At 59.1% G+C, this 17,809-nt stretch overlaps 6 protein-coding genes across 6 annotated transcripts; all 6 read left to right on the top strand.

Annotated features, from left to right (window-relative positions):
- Positions 1 to 997: 997 nt before the first annotated feature.
- ABB37_05955 (putative Surface antigen protein) lies at positions 998 to 2,320 on the top strand (the record flags this gene model as incomplete). The annotated part of the gene is made up of 1 exon (XM_015804196.1): positions 998 to 2,320. The coding sequence occupies one exon, from the start codon at positions 998 to 1,000 to the stop codon at positions 2,318 to 2,320; it is 1,323 nt and encodes a 440-aa protein (XP_015657330.1).
- A 2,216-nt stretch (positions 2,321 to 4,536) lies between these two features.
- ABB37_05956 (hypothetical protein) lies at positions 4,537 to 4,932 on the top strand (the record flags this gene model as incomplete). Its single annotated transcript, XM_015804197.1, has 1 exon — positions 4,537 to 4,932. One exon carries the CDS (start codon positions 4,537 to 4,539, stop codon positions 4,930 to 4,932), a length of 396 nt encoding a protein of 131 aa, XP_015657331.1.
- Positions 4,933 to 5,797: 865 nt separating this feature from the next.
- On the top strand, positions 5,798 to 6,217 carry ABB37_05957 (hypothetical protein; the record flags this gene model as incomplete). The annotated part of the gene is made up of 1 exon (XM_015804198.1): positions 5,798 to 6,217. The coding sequence occupies one exon, from the start codon at positions 5,798 to 5,800 to the stop codon at positions 6,215 to 6,217; it is 420 nt and encodes a 139-aa protein (XP_015657332.1).
- A 1,477-nt stretch (positions 6,218 to 7,694) lies between these two features.
- Positions 7,695 to 8,954, top strand: ABB37_05958 (surface antigen-like protein; the record flags this gene model as incomplete). Its single annotated transcript, XM_015804199.1, has 1 exon — positions 7,695 to 8,954. One exon carries the CDS (start codon positions 7,695 to 7,697, stop codon positions 8,952 to 8,954), a length of 1,260 nt encoding a protein of 419 aa, XP_015657333.1.
- A 4,448-nt stretch (positions 8,955 to 13,402) lies between these two features.
- On the top strand, positions 13,403 to 15,757 carry ABB37_05959 (hypothetical protein; the record flags this gene model as incomplete). Its single annotated transcript, XM_015804200.1, has 1 exon — positions 13,403 to 15,757. The coding sequence occupies one exon, from the start codon at positions 13,403 to 13,405 to the stop codon at positions 15,755 to 15,757; it is 2,355 nt and encodes a 784-aa protein (XP_015657334.1).
- Positions 15,758 to 16,550: 793 nt separating this feature from the next.
- Positions 16,551 to 17,669, top strand: ABB37_05960 (putative surface antigen protein 2; the record flags this gene model as incomplete). The annotated part of the gene is made up of 1 exon (XM_015804201.1): positions 16,551 to 17,669. One exon carries the CDS (start codon positions 16,551 to 16,553, stop codon positions 17,667 to 17,669), a length of 1,119 nt encoding a protein of 372 aa, XP_015657335.1.
- Positions 17,670 to 17,809: the final 140 nt, after the last annotated feature.

The raw sequence follows: 17,809 nt of genomic DNA on the forward strand, positions 1-17,809 counted from the left end.
TCAACTTAGCGTTGTGCAAAAGACCAAAACGGCTCATGTGTGAGGTCTAGTAAAGGAGTTATGTATGTGGTACTGCCGTTGCGCTCGGCCGTTCTTCCAGTCCAGTCCAGTCTCTCCCTGTAGGCTGACGGCCACGGTAGCATGTATTAACAAGTGCACCCCACCGCTTGTAAAGACATCTAACTCCCGTTTCTTTTTCCTACCACCTAGTGTATAGGCATCGTGGAACTTACGCGTAGAGTACCATGTTGGAGGTAAAGACCACAGCGGGCGGGACCTTGTGTGCCGCCGTGCACGTGAGCCCGCACGCCTCTCTCCGCCCGTCCCACTCGTTGGGGCGCCGCTGGAGGTTGGCTGCACTGCGGCGGTGCTCGGTGCGCGGCCTGCGCCAGTGCGGCAACGTGGAGTGCAATGAAAGCGCCGCGGTGATGGTGTGAAGGTGCGAGAGGCGCCGGAGCTGATGAGTGCGACGTTGGCTGGACGAATGGTGCGATGCGCCCCCCCCCTCTCCCTCTGTGTTCCATCTTCTCGCGTGTCTCTGGCTGCGTCGCACGGTGGCACCGGTTTGGCTGCGTCTGCGGCGACCGGCTGCTGGTCTCCTGTGTATACGTGTGTGAGTGTGTGCGTGCTTGTGGTGCGTCCCGGCGGCCCGCTGCGCGCACAGCCGCCCCTTCCCTCCGGCTGCTTCGATCACTGCTCCCCCTCCTTCTCTCTCCCCTCCACTTTCTTCCTGTACTGCGCCACAGTAACGACGACCCACGCAACGATAGCTCTCTCTCTCGCCACAGCCCTTCTGGAAGCTATTTATTTCTCTCCCGCCTCTTCCCCCGTTGAGCAGGCCTGCTTTCCCACTGCACCCGATTTTCTGGCGCACCGTACGAGCACACGCCTGACGTGCCAGCGCTGACCCCTCGCTTCTGTCCAACGCTTTTCAGCTGCCCCGCCACTGCTCGCTCTCCGGCCTCTCCGCCCCTCCTCACCTCTCTGACTGCGACACATGGCGTGGCTCCGCTACCTGCTGCGCGGCATGGTGGTGGCCGCTGCGCTGCTGGTGCTGTGCGTGGTGGGCGCCTCCCTCGTGAGCGCTGCCCCCGCTTTGGCGAACGCAGCCCCGCTTTCGGCCGAAGAGCAGAACACGCTGAAGTTCCTGCAGGGCTTTGCATTGTCCAACCCGTCTCTTGTGAGCGCGTGGACGGGCACGGACTTCTGCAAGTGGCCGTACGTGATTTGCGCCGATTCTGGGCACGCCCTCGACTTCGGGGACCAGAACTCGCCGCTGTTCAGCGGATCGCTGGTGCTGCCCGAGTTGCCCGAGGGTGTTGACGGCTCCCTGGTGATGTTCGTCAAGATCTCCATAAAGGGGATGGGCGGGAAGGTCACTGGCACGCTGCCCTCGAGCTGGGGTGGCCTGACGCGACTGACGGCACTGTTTCTGAATGGCAACGCGCTGAAGGGCCCTGTGCCTGCTACGTGGAGCGGGCTGAAATCGCTGCTGTACTTGTGGCTGCAAGACAATCGCCTGGACTGCCCTCTCCCTGACACGTTGGGTTCACTTACGGGGCTCAACGCTCTCTACCTGTCGAACAACGCGCTTTCGGGCTCGCTGCCTGCTTCGTGGAGCGGCATGAAGAGTCTTTCGACACTGAAGCTGGACACCAATGGCATTGAGGGCAGCTTGCCTGCCGAATGGAGAAACATGAAGAAGATCGGTAATATTCAACTTGGGAGCAACAAGCTGTCGGGCTCGCTGCCTGCTGCCTGGAGCGGGATGTCTCTTCTCAGTGAGCTGGATCTATCAGACAACCAGTTTGCCGGTTCAATCCCCGCGGAGTGGGGTCGCATGCGCAGTCTATCCTCTGTGCTGCTTGGTGACAACAACCTGTGCGGCTGCCTACCAACCGAGTGGGTGGAGGGCTACCTAGATGTCGACGCGGATCCTCCGATGCTCGCGTCGGACTGTAAAATCCAAAACCAGTGCAAAGTTACCACGACCACCACGACAACCACCACGACGACCACCACTACGACCACTACCGCCCCTCCCACCACCAGCACCACCGTGCCTCCCACAACCACCCCCATGCCCCCCACGACGAGCACGACAAGCGCGCCTCCCCTGCCGCAGAAGTCTGGGCGGAAGCTGGTCCCTCTGTGGTGTGTGCTGGGAGCGGTGGGCGGTGCTCTCGCGGGAGTCGCTGCGGGCCTCGGCGTGTACTTCTACCGCCGGCGTCAGCGCAAGGAGGCGGAGGAGAAGCGGTCCCGTGCGTCTGAGGAGAAGGCGGAGGAGCCGTTTGCGCATACGCCTGACACGCCGTATTGAAGATCGCTGGCGCGGCGGTACCGTCGCTGCTGCTGTCCCGTCTGCGCACGTTGTGGCTCTGGTGCACGTGGCCGCGCTCCGTCCCTTTTCCGTCCACGCCGCCCTCTCCTCCCTCCCCCTCCGCTCCCCCTGTGGACGCTGGCGAGCTACCGGGCGGCGGAGCCGGCGAACACCAGTGGCACGGCCCTGAGTTCTCTGATGGTGCGCAGCGGAACTCGTCCCTCTCCTTCGCTGTTTTGCACGGCCGTTGCCCGTGAGCTCCCACCTCTCTGTAGCGTTTCGTTCGCACCACGGATCGATTTTCTCTCTTTCCGTTCAACCAAAAAGAGTAACTTTCTTTTTATAATTTTAGTTTCATCTGCGCTGGCGGGTGTGTGGCTGACGTGGGCACCTGCGGATGCGCGTCCGTGGGCGGTGCCTGCGTGTGCGCGTGTGGTGTGTGCGAGGGCCGGCGCCGCACGAGGAGCAGAGAGCGCCAGAGTTCACTCTCCTCGCTGCGGTGTCCGTTTCCTGATTCGCGCTTTTCTCGTCTGCGAGGCGCACGCGCACTGCTCGCACCTCGGCCGATGTTTCCTTTCCTGTCTTTCCGTCTCACTTCCCTCCGCACCGCGTGCCGCCTCACCTGCCCTTGTGCTGTTTGTGATTGTCCCGTTCCCGCGACTCTGCTGCCTGTGTGGTGAAGCACTGCGGAGCGCGTCCTTGCGTAGAACGGCGAGGAGCATGTGAGGTGAGCTGCGGCGCAGCATGCATGGAGCCAATGTGCACTCACTTCGTGCGTCCGCCTCCGTTCTCTTTGTTGTGCCTCACTGCCGCGAGCCGCACCCCTCTCCCTGACCACGTCAGCGGTGTTAGGCGTGCTGCTCTTTGTGCAGATGATGTATCTCAGCGTCTGCGGTGCGAGCGCTGCAGAGGTGCGGTGCCGTAAGCCTGACGTCCATGGCGTCCCAGCGTAGGATGCGCGGTGTGCGTTGGAAGTGTTAGGTGAGATTATGTCTTTCCCCTTTCTTCTTTCCCTGCATTGTGCGTGTGGATCACAGTGAGGTGCTGCGGGGCTCTCGAGCAACCAAAGCCATTCATTGCGATCGATGCGGAGCACATTGCGTAGATGCTCACTTGCGGCGACCATTGTTTGTGTCCAAAACGTTTTCCCTTTTCTTTTGGTTTCTTGTTTCGCACACATGCTTTTCCCCACTTTAAGAGCTTATCTTTTGATTCTTTCGAGGCTTCCACGTGTCTTCTCTCTGTGAATTCAATTGCCTCAATTCTACCTCTTCTAAACGGCTGGAGTGCGGAAGCGGTTGCTTCCCCAACTCATCTTCGCCGTGTGCAAGCAACGTTTGTCTGCCTCCGAAACGAAGAATGAATGCGTAGTGGAGCACCGGTGAGTGATAGTGCTGCTGCGGTACATGCCGCGGCGGACTGGACCTTGTGTGCCGCCGTGCACGTGAGCACGCACGGCTCTCTCCGCCCGTCCCACTCGTTGGGGCGCCGCCGGTGGTTGGCTGCACTGCGGCGGTGCTCGGTGCGCGGCCTGCGCCGCTGCGACAACGTCAAGTGCGATAAATGTGCCGCGGTGATGGTGTGAAGGTGCGAGAGGCGCCGGAGCTGATGAGTGCGGCGCCTGCTGGGCAAATGGTGCGATGCGCCCCCCCCTCTCCCTCTGTGTTCTATCTTCTCGCGTGTCTCTGGCTGCGTCGCACGGTGGCACCGATTTGGCTGCGTGGGCGACGACCGGCTGCTGGTGTGCGCGGAGCTGCTGGCCTCCTGTCTGTGTGTATGGGTGCGTGCTTGTGGTGCGTACTGGCGGCCCGCTGCGCGCACAGCCGCCCCTTCCCTCCGGCTGCTTCGATCACTGCTCCCCCTCCTTCTCTCTCCCCTCCACTTTCTTCCTGTACTGCGCCACAGTAACGACGACCCACGCAACGATAGCTCTCTCTCTCGCCACAGCCCTTCTGGAAGCTATTTATTTGTCTCCCGTCTCTTCCCTCTGTGGGCAGACGTTCAAGCCCGCTGAAGCCGGCCACGTCACCGTGTTGTCGGCGTCGAGTACCCGCTATGCGGTGGAGCCAAGCGCCTGCGACCCACCGAGTTGGGTTGCGGGCTTGGTTGTGCGGCGGACTGTCTCGGGCTGGCCACGGGCTGGAGGGACTTCCAGTAACGTATCCGGATGCGCCAGCCGACCCACCGTCGTGTCTGCGGGCTACAGTTGCTACTCGATGGACCGTCATGGCCATTCCCTTGCCGCGCTGTGGCGACGACGAGCGCAATCCTGGACTCCTTTGCGCTGTGCTCGGTGGCACTGCGACGGTGCAGCTGAGCCTCAAAGACTGGCGTTAGTCCGCTACCTCGAGGAGAGTTGGGTGCAGGTGTGCGTCCTCCAGGAGCCGCACTTTAACTCTATGGACGGCGAATCTGTTGGCCTGGGCGGGCATCATCACTCCGATGCCGCAGGGATTGGTGACCACTGCGGAAGGATCCCGGTGCTCCTCCAACGCGACCTTGGCACCGAGGAGCAGCGGGGCAGCGTCGATACTGGCGGCGAGGTTGTTTCCGTGTCCATCCACTGCGACAGCCCTTCCCGACCGGTGGGGCTTGCCTGCGGATCCATCTGACGCAGCGCCCCTGTTGCGGAGGACAACCACACACGCCTGGTTCTTCCCGCAAAACAGTGTATGGCAGGAACGGCCGCCAACGCCCACCACCCCGCGCGGGAAGTACGCGCACCGGCGGAGGTCGACGCTCCTCCGAACCGCGGCGACGCAGCGGTAAGCACTTCACTGGGCTGCGCCTCGTGAGCGGCCTCCGAGGACTCCACGGCGTACCGCAGAGCGGGATCCCCACGCCGCGCCCACTGCGGCAGAGCCTCCTTCGCCTAAACGTGGCGACTCCCAAAGTTGGTGAAGCTCGTCCCACGCGGCAGCAGGGAACTGCACCGACTCACTTTCGTTGGTGCCTTTCACGGCACTGTGGTCTTCTTGACTGACCGACCCACGACGACGACGACGTTGAATGCTGGTGGCGTGTCGCACAGCGCGTGCAGTAGGCGAACGTGCCACCTCCGCTGCCGCTGCCTCCTCTGAGCCGTCGCCTTGCGCGTCCCTCACAAGGAGAGCCGCCGACCCGGCCTTGCGCCCCGTGTGCTGCCAGTGATGCGTTCGCCGAGACCATCTCCAAGGCCAATTCGTACGCGACTAAAAGGTCCCGTGCCCGGCGGAGCTCATCGCGCTTCTTACTCGGGCACTTCACGCGTCGCCGCCCAGCTTATGCTGCCGCCGTCCGCGGTGCACCTTCTTTACTACGAGCGAGCTGGTCCTCTGTCAGCGGCGCATGCTGCGTCGGGGCCCGCTGGTCCCGTGCCCGGCGGAGCTCATCGCGCTTCTTACTCGGGCACTTCACGCGTCGCCGCCCAGCTTATGCTGCCGCCGTCCGCGGTGCACCTTCTTTACTACGAGCGAGCTGGTCCTCTGTCAGCGGCGCATGCTGCGTCGGGGCCCGCTGCCGCACGGCACTCCCACCCCGTCAGCAACGCCCGCGCAGGTGGGAGGCTGGAGTGCCCCGTGCGCCGCCGGCCGATCGCCGTGGCACGCATGCAGCATCGCCTCCAATCGGCGCACGCAGGTGGCAGCGCCGCGCTCACAGCCGCCGCCCCTCCCGCCGCCGTCAACACGGACACGCAGCGGCGCACTCGTCCCACCGCGGTTCCGCGAGTGCCGGTGTGTGCAGCCCGCCGTTGCGCTCTCTCTCCACTGCTGTGGGCGTCCTTCACCGCGTCCGCACTCACCATCCCGTTATCCCGAGACGGACTGTGACAGGTGCGAGTGGTCGGCCGCAGTCTGTTTCCGTCCATCCGAAGACTCACTCCTGTGCCCTATGCGCCGCCGCCTCTCTCGAGCCTGAGGGACTGAGGCGTCGCCAAGCAGCTCGGCGTGGCATTGGCAGCCCTTCTCCTTTCCGGATATCGAGCCGGCTGCGGTGTGGGGAAGCTCCCAGGCACCTGCTGGTGTGCCGCGGGCTTGCAGCACTACGCACGGGGCTCGATACACGCTTTGGGTGCTGCGTTGGGGCTGGCCCTGACGTTAAATTTGCCCCGTCTCTCATCGCGATGACCGAGTGGCGTCCCACCAAGGCTCGCGTACTGCACGTGAGGCAGCCGCCGCGTCCGGTGTGCCCGCCCCTGTGGCCGGTACCGCGAGCCGCCAGGTTGTTTCTTCCTTTCCTAACGCGTCTCAAGGCGACGTGTGCCACAGGCAGCGCGGGGGCGCGGCTGGCGAAGTAACGCCGCCTCGTCTACGCATGGTGCAGGTCCGCCGGTGGCGGCTGGAAGTGGTGGCCGCGGGTTTCGCCACAGAGCCGCGTTGAGTTGCGGAGGCGCCGCGAGTGGGCCTCGTCGTGTTTTTGCGTGTGTTGGGAGAAGGCGCGCGTGCGTTTGACATTGACGCCGTGCGTCCGCCTTTTCCCCTTGTGCTCTCTTTTCTCTGCTCGGACGCAAGCGCTGTGCAGAATGCGCTGGTGTGGAAGCCGGGCTCCCTGCGAGCCCCACTGTCTGCCCTGCCCTGGTGTTTCTCCCCCCATGAGGCCTGCGAGGCGCCAACTGGGCCGTGCGGGTAGTGCGGCACCGACGAACGGCTGGGGTGTCATTGCTGCTGCTGTGTGGCCCATTAGAGCCGACCTGTTTCTGTAGGGTGCCTCTGCTTTCTCTCACTCGTACACAGGGATTGTGCCGTCACATGCTCGACGAGTGCGTGCCCATTGCACGTGAGCGTTGCTGCCCTGCGCTCCTCTACGAAATCCCCTTCGCTCCGTTGACGACGCCTTTCTTCAATCGCGCTGCGTTTCTTGTCGATGGCACCAACACACACCATTGGCTGCGGCCCTGACCTCCTACACCGTTTGGCGGCTGCATAGACATTCACGCTACCCTTCTCTAATTGCTATCTTTCTCTTTCACCAGCGCTGAAATATCACTTCTTTGTTTTTCATTCGTTGCTGACGCGCACGCCGTTGGAGCCCTCCTTTCTATTTCCCGCTGAGACTCGACTCGCACCACCAGCGCTGTTCCGCAGCGTAGAGCTCCCCCGCGTCCCCCCTGTCAGCGAGTTAAAGGCCGTCGGAAGACACTCCTTCCCTTCCCTGTGCACTGCGCTTCGCTCTTCTTTCTGTTCTCCACACCGCCTCATCTGTTGATCTCCTGTCGCCCGTCTCTGCTCGCCGAGCAGGCCGACCGGACAGCAGCATGAACCGTTTTTGCCCTCCTCCGCAGCCGTGGAAGGCACTCGCCATCGGTGCTCTTCTCCTGTGTTGTGCCCTCGGCCCTCATCTGGCGACCGCCTCAGAGAGCGATGCGTCGCCTGCACCCACGCCGAAGACCGAAACGATGAAGTTCCTGCAGGCCCTCGTGAAGGCGGTGCCGGACCTGGCGGTTTCGGCGAGTGATGAGGACTACTGCAAGTGGACTCGGTTTGTATCCTGCAGCATTGGTGTGGCGGTGACGCTGACGGATTTGCAGCTGACGCAGGTGTCGAGCCTGCCGGATCTCGCCGATGACGTGAATGGTACCCTGGTGCTTCTGACGTCGTTCGAGGCGAACAACAAGGGCGGCATGTTATCCGGGCCGCTGCCACCGAGCTGGGGACGGCTGACACAGATGCAGACGATATCACTGAAGGGAAACGCACTCACAGGGACGCTGCCGAGTGAGTGGAGCGAGTTGACTGCGTTGAAGTTCCTGTACGTGGATAACAACGCTCTGACGGGCGAACTGCCGGTGTCGTGGGGCACGCTGTCGGTGATGAGGCTGTTGTACATGTCTTCGAACCACCTGACGGGGCCGCTACCGCGTGAGTGGAGCGGGATGACGGCGCTGCAGAGCTGCCTCGCAGCGGACAACAACCTTACGGGCACATTGCCCTCGTCGTGGGGCACGCTGAAGCGCATAAAGGTGATGATGCTGGCCAACAACACATTGTCAGGGACCCTACCGACAGTGTGGAGCAATATGACGGCACTTGTGACGCTCACGCTGGGCAACAACAAGCTGACGGGGCCGCTGCCGGCGGAGTGGAGCTCTTTGCCGAAGCTGACGCGGCTGGAGTTGGACGACAACAGTCTGTCTGGCACCCTGCCGGCGGAGTGGAGCAAGCTGAATAAGGTGAAGGAGAATCTGATGCTTCAGGGCAACAACTTCTGCGGCTGCGTGCCTCCGGAGTGGGCTGGTAAACTGACGCCGACCGTGGACCCGGCGGTGAGCGCGGACACCTGTGCAACGACGAACGCGTGCGACAAGGCGTCGGGCAGCGGTGCTTCTCACCACTCTTCCAGCCACAGCAAGCCCTCACCAAGCTCGGCAAGCAGCAGCTACAGCCAGCCAACACCGGTAGCAGCGAGCAGCAGCCACAGCAAGCCGACAGAGAACAACAGCAGCTCCAGTTCAAGTGCGTGCATTGTGACGAACTGCGTGAAGTGCGAAGCGGACAACAGCTCAAAATGCAGTGAGTGCACGCGCAGCTACACCTTGACGGATGGCTTTCGATGCGCCTCCAGCGGTGATGCGGCGTGCTGGCTGAGCTTGTGCAACCCAGACGGGTGGCTGTTGTTGGCACTGCTATGCACATGTGTGCTGTGGAACCTGATGTAGCTGGCGTGCGCGCTCTGCGGAGTTGGGCGGAGGACGATGTAGATGGCTGACCGTGCTGTTCGTGGCATCCGCCGCTTATTTGTAGTTATATATATACTGGTAACGTTAACTTAACCTTTTCAGCATGCGCTGTGCGGCCACGCGACACCTTTGCCTGCGCAGCCGTGGAGAGCCCCTTCCACGCCGGCGCCGAAGAGTCACAGCGGGTGGTGACGTGAAGGCGCAGTTGCAACGGCAAGGGGGTCGGTCGCTTTGTTTCGCATGTATGAACTCCGAAGTGCTGCAGCTCGCTCGCGCAATAGAGTGTGTTGTTGTGTGTGTGTGTGTGTGTGTGCATGCGTGGTCCTGTGGTTCTGTGATGTGGCGCGATGCGTGCCTCTGCGCAGTAGGGAGCGTGTCTTTCAACGAGTTGGCTGCGCGAGGGGTGGCGGCGTGGGCACGGGCTCCCCCTGTGCAACAGCAATGCACACGCAAACCCGTGTACATGACTGACAACCAAGCGGGTTTAATTGAATCTTTGTGTTTTATTAGTGTTGATTGAAAGCGAAGGATTAAGGTCTGGCGCTCTGTGATGCCACTTGCGGTGTGACCGTCTGGGGATGACTGGAATGGTCCGCCGTTCCTCGGCTGGACATCCACGGCGTTCGTCAACGAGTGACTAGATAGCAACAAACGCTGTCAAAGATCCTCCTTTTTATGGCAGAATTCTTTCAATAGGTTAAATGGAAACGCCACCAGTCTCACGCATACGTATTTATACTCTCATTCTTCAAGTTACTGTTTTTATTTTCGTCTCTGCGCCTGAACGCAGCGAATCGCAATGAGAATAATAAGGCAAGAACGGTGACGATGTTATCGTTTCCTCACGACGCTCGGGCTGGTGGTAATAGTCGTGCTTGTGCTCCTAAAAGCGAAGAGGTCTGAATGGAATGACCAGCCTTCCCCCCATTTGTCTACTCTCCGGATGGAGGAGGGGCGGCTGACCATCGAAAACAAGCCTACGTGCGGCCGCGCTGCTGGCAACAACACTTGGAGACATATAATCTTCATCAACAATCTGTTTTCGCGTTGTAGTTATTTTTAGCTTAAATGGCTACATTATTCCCCTCGTTTTTCTAATATGTTCTCACGTGGTTCAAGGCGGCAATGCGAGGATGCAGTGCGCCGAATACACTGTTTTTTTTTTCTGCTGCGTAGAGTGACGGTTTGTAGCGGACCACGACCGTTCCTGCTCACGAGTGCGTTCGATCTTCGCAAGCCTTGCGGTTTCTTTTATTAGTATTGCTGTTTCTCTTCTCCGCGGTGCTCTGCTCGACGCCGGAGAGGCACTCTGGATTCGTTCCTCGTGTGCCTTTCCGTCTTCGAATGTTTCTCTTCTCTACCACGTGGTGCGAGCGATGGAGACGATCATACTTTCAAGTGTCTGAGAGGCGGTGAAGTGATCCAAAGCCGTTGTCCGTGAGACCGCATAGGAAGTACACCAATGCTCACAAACACAGTCACACAAACGCGCACAGGCAGAATTTTGTCCCGTGCCTGTCTTTTTCCAATTAAAAAACGTTTATTTTTTTTTTTAAGTATTACAAGTATTTCTTTTGCATGTTTTGTTTTCATTCCCTTCTTTCTTGTTCACACGATGCTGTGCGTTGACTCTTTGTCTCATTTTCTCATTTTCCCTTTCCTTCACGTATATGTAGACCCTCGCCTCCCCAACAGCGCTCGAAAATGCACGTGTGGGAATGATGCGTGCAGGGAAGCGCAACGGAGAAAGGATTTAAATAAAGAGATAACAGAGTCTGCGAACTTTAAAGTGAAAACACTATTTTTTTTTTGCTCAAATTAGCTCTTTTTTCTTTGAATATATATATATATATATGGAGCTGCATTGTAGTAAGCGCGATACAGAATAACAGCGACTTACGCTCCGAGAAAGAAACAACCCCCCTCAAAGGAATCCGCACGGCTGTTAAGGACGGCCGCGCAAGGTAAAGTAACGTACATCAGCTCTATGCTTGCAGTGTGCGCTGCCTTGCAATGCGTTGAGCAGACAGTCTGTGCTGTATTGTTGCGTTTTGCGATGCGCTTTCACGCCGTTAAGCGGTGCTGCTGAAAGTAGTTCAAGGAGTCTGCCATTGAAGGCGATCATGACCCCCAAAAAAGTGAAGTGAGGAGTAGACGAGGCGCCTCGCACGAGACGCTGGACAACAAAGAAATGGTTGCTGGTGTCGAGTGCTGTCTCTTCTTTCAATGTCTCACACTCTTTTTTTTGGTCCACATGCTTCCTCTCCTTCTCCACCGATGCTGCATGAGCTCCGCGGAGAACGAAGGAACCCAAAATGGGTGTTCTGTGCAGGCGGTAGATCGCTTACAGCTGCAGCCTGCAGTGCACCCGCTCTAGCGTCGCCGTGCTGGTTCGCTGCATTTTGCGAGCGCCGGGTGGAAACTCGCTGTGGGCTCTCGGAGGTACGACAGCGCCTCTTTTGTTTGTTTCTTGCTCCCAGAACTCCCGCGATGTGAGCCGTTTTTCTTCTGGCCGGCTAACGGCACATCGGCGAAGCGCCTTGCAACACCCAAGCACCCTTTCACCTGCACATTTGTTTACTATTGCGGAATTCGCGCAGAAAGCTGGTGCCGAACTGGCGCGCGCATCGGCCGGGGGTGCACCGACGGCCCTGTCGAGGGCACCGCAGGCCCCCACCACAACTGCAGCAGCAGCAGAGGCGGACCTGCCCGTCTCCACGGTACGTATCCATTTTTTTTGTGACACCGCACTGCCCGTTGCTGCCCAGCCGTCGCCGTTTACGCCGTCTACACCGACCCGCTGTGCAGGGCAGAGCCGTAATGAGATAATTGAAAAGGACCGTCTGGCTCTTCTGTGTTGTTGTCACAGTCGCTGTCGTCTCTAAGGGGATTCGTGGCTGACTACTTCCGGCAGCCACAATACGAAACCCACCTCTTCCATCGCTAACCAACGCACGACCGCCGTTGACGGTGGCGGATGGAGGACACGTTTCTTTTTTTTTCCCTCGAAGCTGGTATCTGCGTCTCGCTCCATTCTCCTCTCTTCTTGAACTTCACTTTAGGTAGAGTCACGTATCGTCCAACTGCGCTGACACTTCTGTCTGGGTTCGTGTGTGTACACCACGCGTGTAACAACGATAACCTGACGGAGGGGGGGGGGGAAGAGAGGGGAACGTTGTACCTACCGTTTTGTTGTTGTTATTATTGCACGTTTGCGCAGGAGTGCGTCACGCAGCTGACCCGAACGGCGACGTAGAATGGGAGGGAGAGACTTTATCGGCTGCGCCTCGTGAAACAAGACCTTGTTAGAGAAGGAGGGAAAAAAGTGCTGCGCAACCTTTGTTTGCATTGGCGTAGCTGAAGCTCTGATCTTCCGTGTCTTGGTACTAACGCTTCCTGTTTCGTGGTCTGTTCGGCTCTTGGAGATATAAATGAAAATATATCATGCATTTCGGTGTCAAGCACGTCTTCACATGTTTTTGTCATGGCACGGTAGAGCTGAGCGCTTCGTATAAACTGGCTAAAGTAATCATTGTGCAAAAATCTGAAAGAAAACCGCGACCATTTCTTTTCTTATTACATATTCCTTCCTCCCCCCTCGAATCGCCGAAGTGCGAGAGACGCGTTTAATTGGAAGAAACGTAATATTTACTTCACCTTCGCTCCGCACAATGACGTTTACGCTTACACGCTCTCGGCTGCTCTTGTGGGGGCAGAAATGGCAAGCTTACATCCCACCCTACTCCCCCGCTGGACTTGTAAACGGCCACGCTCTGCTGCGCTTTCCGATCACCGGCGGATGTGCGAGCAGCGATGCAACCGCGGGAAGTACACACACAACCCTTGCAGAGCTGAGCACTCATTGGACCTCATTGGAATGGAGACCGTCTTCAGCGCCGGTGGAAGTGGTGTGGAACGCCAATGAAGCACAACCTTTTCATTCCATCACACCATCTAGTCCGGCAGATGTGAGGAGATGCACGGAGTACCTGTTGCGATCTGCCTGCGCGATGCGACTTGAACGCTCTACATCTGCATCGCCGACCTCGCCTTTGTCCGCGCCAGCTGTCCAGGACAAAACATGTAATGTAGATTGTCTGGCGGATAAAGGGAACTATTCTTCATCATCTTCGCACCTGGCGACAGCTCCAAGTACTTCCGCATCCTTCGACGCTCCTGTTGATGTCGCTGATACGCTGAGAGCACTTGTTGAGGTGGTTCGTCAGCACCGCCACCTTCTCGCTGGTGCGGAGTCGTTGCAGACCGGCGTTCCGTTGCGGTTTCTCTTGCATGAACTTGAGGATGCGGTGTTGTATCTTCAGTGGAGCCGCCAAACACGCTGCGCACGGAGCGAGGATACCGATGAAAAGACCGCCGATAGCGTGGGGAGTTTCGAACTGGAGCCACACGTGGACGAAGCCGATAACATGAAGAGCCCGATCTCCCCTTCGACAGAAGGAGCGACGTGCGGTGAGCCACCGGCCAAATCAGGCGTCGACCCCTCACGGGAGGACGCACAGCGAAGGACCGCGGAGAGTCGAAAGACGCTACAGGAGGAATTCCACAGTGAGGTGGCATCCTTTCAGCACCAACTGCGACGACGCGGCAAAGTGGCGGCGAGTAAGATTCCAGACAGCCCCAGCAACAACGAGCCAGCATGTACGGCATATGCTGGCTTCACATCATCGTCCTTCAACGAGCGTGCTGCAGCTCACACGACCTACGCAAACGTGTCGCAGCTCCCCTTGGTAACGGTGCTGACGTCCACACACAGCAGTTTAGCGTCTGCATTGCGGGCGACGGCGGTGGCGTGGGCCGTGGGGGGCAGCGAACATTGGACGAGTGCGGGGGCAACGCACGTGTTGTGGCGCCCCGCACCGGAGACGGCGCTCGCTGCGGCGTGGATGGTGGTCCTCCTGCGCCGGCACGCGCACGAGCAGGAGACACGCCGACGATTGAATGCCGATGCGGGTACCGCGGATGACGTGACGCCGCTCGCCGCTGCAAAAACAGAGCGCGCCACAGCGGCAGGGGCGGCGGACGCAACACCGGCGGGTCCGCACATCGAGGTGCAGGAAACAGAGAAGGAATCTTCGACGCTTTCCAGCGTGTCATCCTCGCCGGGCTTCCACGTGCTCCTTACGGGGGGCGACACTGAAGTCAATTTCGTTGCCCCGTACCTGGAAGGCGTTGCCCATGCATCGCGGCTGCACGAGGTGACGTCCCGCGTGTCCCACGTCGTAGCATTCCACGGGGCCGGCTCTAAAGAAGGCAGGCGAACGGGTGCCCCGTTTCTGGGCGGCGACAACGGAGTGGAGAGCCCCGTGCTGTTGTGTTACGGCTGTCCAGCGGCCCAGGTGCGCGACCTCCGTTGCTTTCTCGCACGGCAGCACAAGCGGCAGCCGTCTGAGCCGGAGACGAGTAACATCGTGGCGGAGCTGCGAACGGAGGTGGCCACCACCGGCATTGTGATGTCCGATGCGATAGCCGAACTGTCTGCCGCTGCCCCAATAGGTCAACAGACAGTGGCTGCGGAAAAAAAGGACGCGCTCGATCGCGCGCCTTCGACGGCTCCATTCACGACCGCGCAAACGTCATGTGTGGACCCCGCGACGTGCGCACAGGGGGGTTCTCAGAAGAGACCCACCTCTGCTGCTGGTCGATCACCGAGCTGGGAAGCGCCTTTCCGTGCCGTCCCGTCTCGCGACACCACACTGCGTACCATCTCTTCCGTATTCGAGCCCGTGCCGTCTTGCGAGAGTGCTTGTGCGGCTGTGATGGTACCGCGTGGCGGCCTCACCGAGGTCGCCAACGAGGTGTTCCGCCGAAGTGTCGTGGAGCCCCCTTTCCTTCGCTCCTCCAGAGACACCTCTCCCTCTTTGTTTGCCGCGGCGAACACGAGCACCGCTACTACTGCTAATAGGACCAATGAAGGCAAACAAAGCGCCTTGTTTGAGTCTGTGTCCCTTCCTTCTCCATCCACCATCCCAGGCTGGTGCAGTCTGTGCTTTGTAGCGGAGCAGCACACCGCGCCGCTGCTGCGCTCGCTCGTGCAACGGCACTGGAAGGAGCCGTGGTACATTGGCCACAGCCTCGACGGCTCATCCCGCAGGGGCCCCGCGCCGTCCAGCGCGCACACGCAGGGGATACAAGACGTGCTGCGGTGTGCAACCAACGGGACCGATGTGTGCGAGGGTGCCACGCTGTGTTTGAAGCACCGCATAGCTGATGACGACGCGGCTGCGCCACCGCATTTTCGTCAAGCCATCTGCTGGCGCCACGGGTGTGGAGGCTTTTCATTGCCTTTGACCGCGACGGCTGGCCGAGGGTCGTCCTACACGTTGCCCTGCCTCCTTGTCACGGACCTGGAAGCGGCCATGACGGAGGGGGAGCAGCACGACCTTCTGCTGTACAGAGCATCCGGCTTAACAGATGGGCGGACGAGGCGGGGGAACGGCGCGGCATCTCCTCCGGATCACAGCGCTGCGACGTCTTCGTTATCCCTGTCAGCCTCACCTTTGAATGCTGTAGGTGCTGCACCCCTTCGCTCTAGACAAGAAGGCGACGACACGCATGACCTTGACACGCGCGTCAAGCGAGCTGCGCAGCGCGCAACGCGGGCCATTCAGCGCAACGTCGCAGGACTTGTGGAGATGTACGACGCGCGACAGCTGGGTTATCGCGGCGTGGTGGCCGGCAACTTTCTGTTTCTGTGTCGCTACCCTGCCGCCGTAGAAGACGCGGTGGTCGCAGCCGTTCTCGAAGGAGTGACTGCCCGATGACGTAGGAACGGAAGAGGCACATGAAGGAAAATGAGAGAAGGAAATAAGCGCAGCTGTGCAACAAGATGAGGCCAGCTCGGCAAAGGCAGTCGGTCTTCCAACGTTTTTTTTTGTCTTTTCACACTATTTGGGAAAGGATGATGGGCGAATACTAACAATATGAGCGTGAATGCTATTTCCACAGACACCCCCTTTCTCTAACTTGACCTCAGTCAAACTTTCCTGGTTACTTAGAAAAGAAAAAGAGATTTAACGCCGCCGCTCGAGTCGTTGAGCAGCTGTCCTTCTATTTACATTTATTTTTTCCCCTTCTACTTCTTACACCACTTGCGTTTCCCCTGCACTTCTTCTCTGGCTTCATCTCTGATGTTTATGCGGCTACTATACATAACCAACCGTGCATATTCAAGGTCATAACTACAGCCTCCGTAAACGTTCTCTTGTGCGCACACCTCATTCATAGCTGTGGACTGCGCCGCTGTGAATGCATTCACTGCGCATCTGTCGACATCACGGATATATATGTTTTCTTGTTGTCATTAACTGCGTGGAGTAACTGTTTTCTCCCCCTCCTGTTCGTTTTCTCTTCTAAGTGGGTGTTATGAATATTCATAATTACTTCTGCTTGATTTTCTATTTTCTTCTAGTTATTTCTCTCGCCCGCGCACCCCGTTAGACCTCGTCGCCATTCAGTTGCTTTGGGTTCTCGTAGTGCATTTTTCTTGCTTGTTTGTGGCTCATTTAGATGTCAAAGTCAGAGCAAAAACAAAGAAAGGCAAAGAGAAGAGAAGCCATGAGAAGCGCTGATAGCTACCGAATGTTGATGCTGGCGGCGCTTGCTGTGGCGTTGATAGTCAGCACGGTTGTGGCAGGGGCGGCGCCTGTCAGCGTCGTGACGACACACGACTTCACCGAAGCACAGCGCATTAACACTCTCAAAGTGCTGGAGGCGCTCTCGCCGGCTGTTACGAAGGAACCAGTGCACCGTGGAAGTTCTGACTTCTGCACGTGGCCTGGTGTCCTGTGCCACCGCCTGCGGAGCGGCGATGTCGGTGCCGAAGTGACCGTCATGCACGACAGCTTCATCAGCCTGCCTGTCGACGTACAGCGGAGCGAGGTGCGCATTACGTCTCTCAAGGTGCGGGCCAACGCATTGGCGAAGGGCAGCACGCTTCTTTCTGACTTGGCCATGGCGACGTCTTCTTCCGCGTTAACGGTGCTGGACTTCACCGGGTCGAACATCTCGTCGGAGCTGCCGCCCACCTGGGGTAGATTCGTCAGCCTACAGTACCTGCGGCTGGGCGACAACCACTTCTACGGCACGCTGCCCACCGCCTGGTCTGCGCTGACGTCCCTCAAGGAATTTCAGCTGCAGAACAACGACGTCACAGGCACCCTGCCCGCCGCGTGGCGCACCATGACGCAGATGCGCAACATCACGCTGGACAACAACACCCTCGCCGGCATGCTGCCCCCGTCGTGGTCGAGCATGACTTCGCTGTCGATCTTGTCCCTGAAAGGCAACAACTTCTGCGGTGGGGTTCCCGCGTCGTGGGCGGGCCTGACGGGGTTGGCGCTGACCGCAGATGACACTTTTTACAGCCCCTGCAGAACTCTCCCCCCAACGTCCTCCAACTCCGACTCCCGCGCCACGCCGTCCTCTTCCGCGAATGGGACAAGCACCACGTTGGAGCCGCCCGCGGTGCTGACGAACTGCACCGCGACGCATTGTGTGTTGTGTCCGGTGACGGCACCGAGTCGATGCGCGGCGTGCATGCCGGGCTACGCGTTGACCTCGACCTGGTCATGTGTTTCACACAGAGGAGATGTCGCGTACGGACCTGCGCGTTTGTGGCCGCGTGTGGTGGCGACGTGTGCGGTGCTGGTGGCGGCTGCGGTGAGTACGCTGTGAAGAGGACGTATCTCATTATTACTCGCTTTGCGGATATACAGCTTTCTTATTTCGTTTTTTTCTCTCCCAGCGAAGGTGCTATAATCACACTAATGCACATCTTTCAAAAGCAAGCCGCACGGATTCTCAGTTTGCAGGTG

Source organism: Leptomonas pyrrhocoris (genome assembly GCF_001293395.1).
Source record: "Leptomonas pyrrhocoris isolate H10 chromosome Unknown, whole genome shotgun sequence".
Taxonomy (NCBI): Eukaryota; Euglenozoa; class Kinetoplastea; order Trypanosomatida; family Trypanosomatidae; genus Leptomonas; species Leptomonas pyrrhocoris.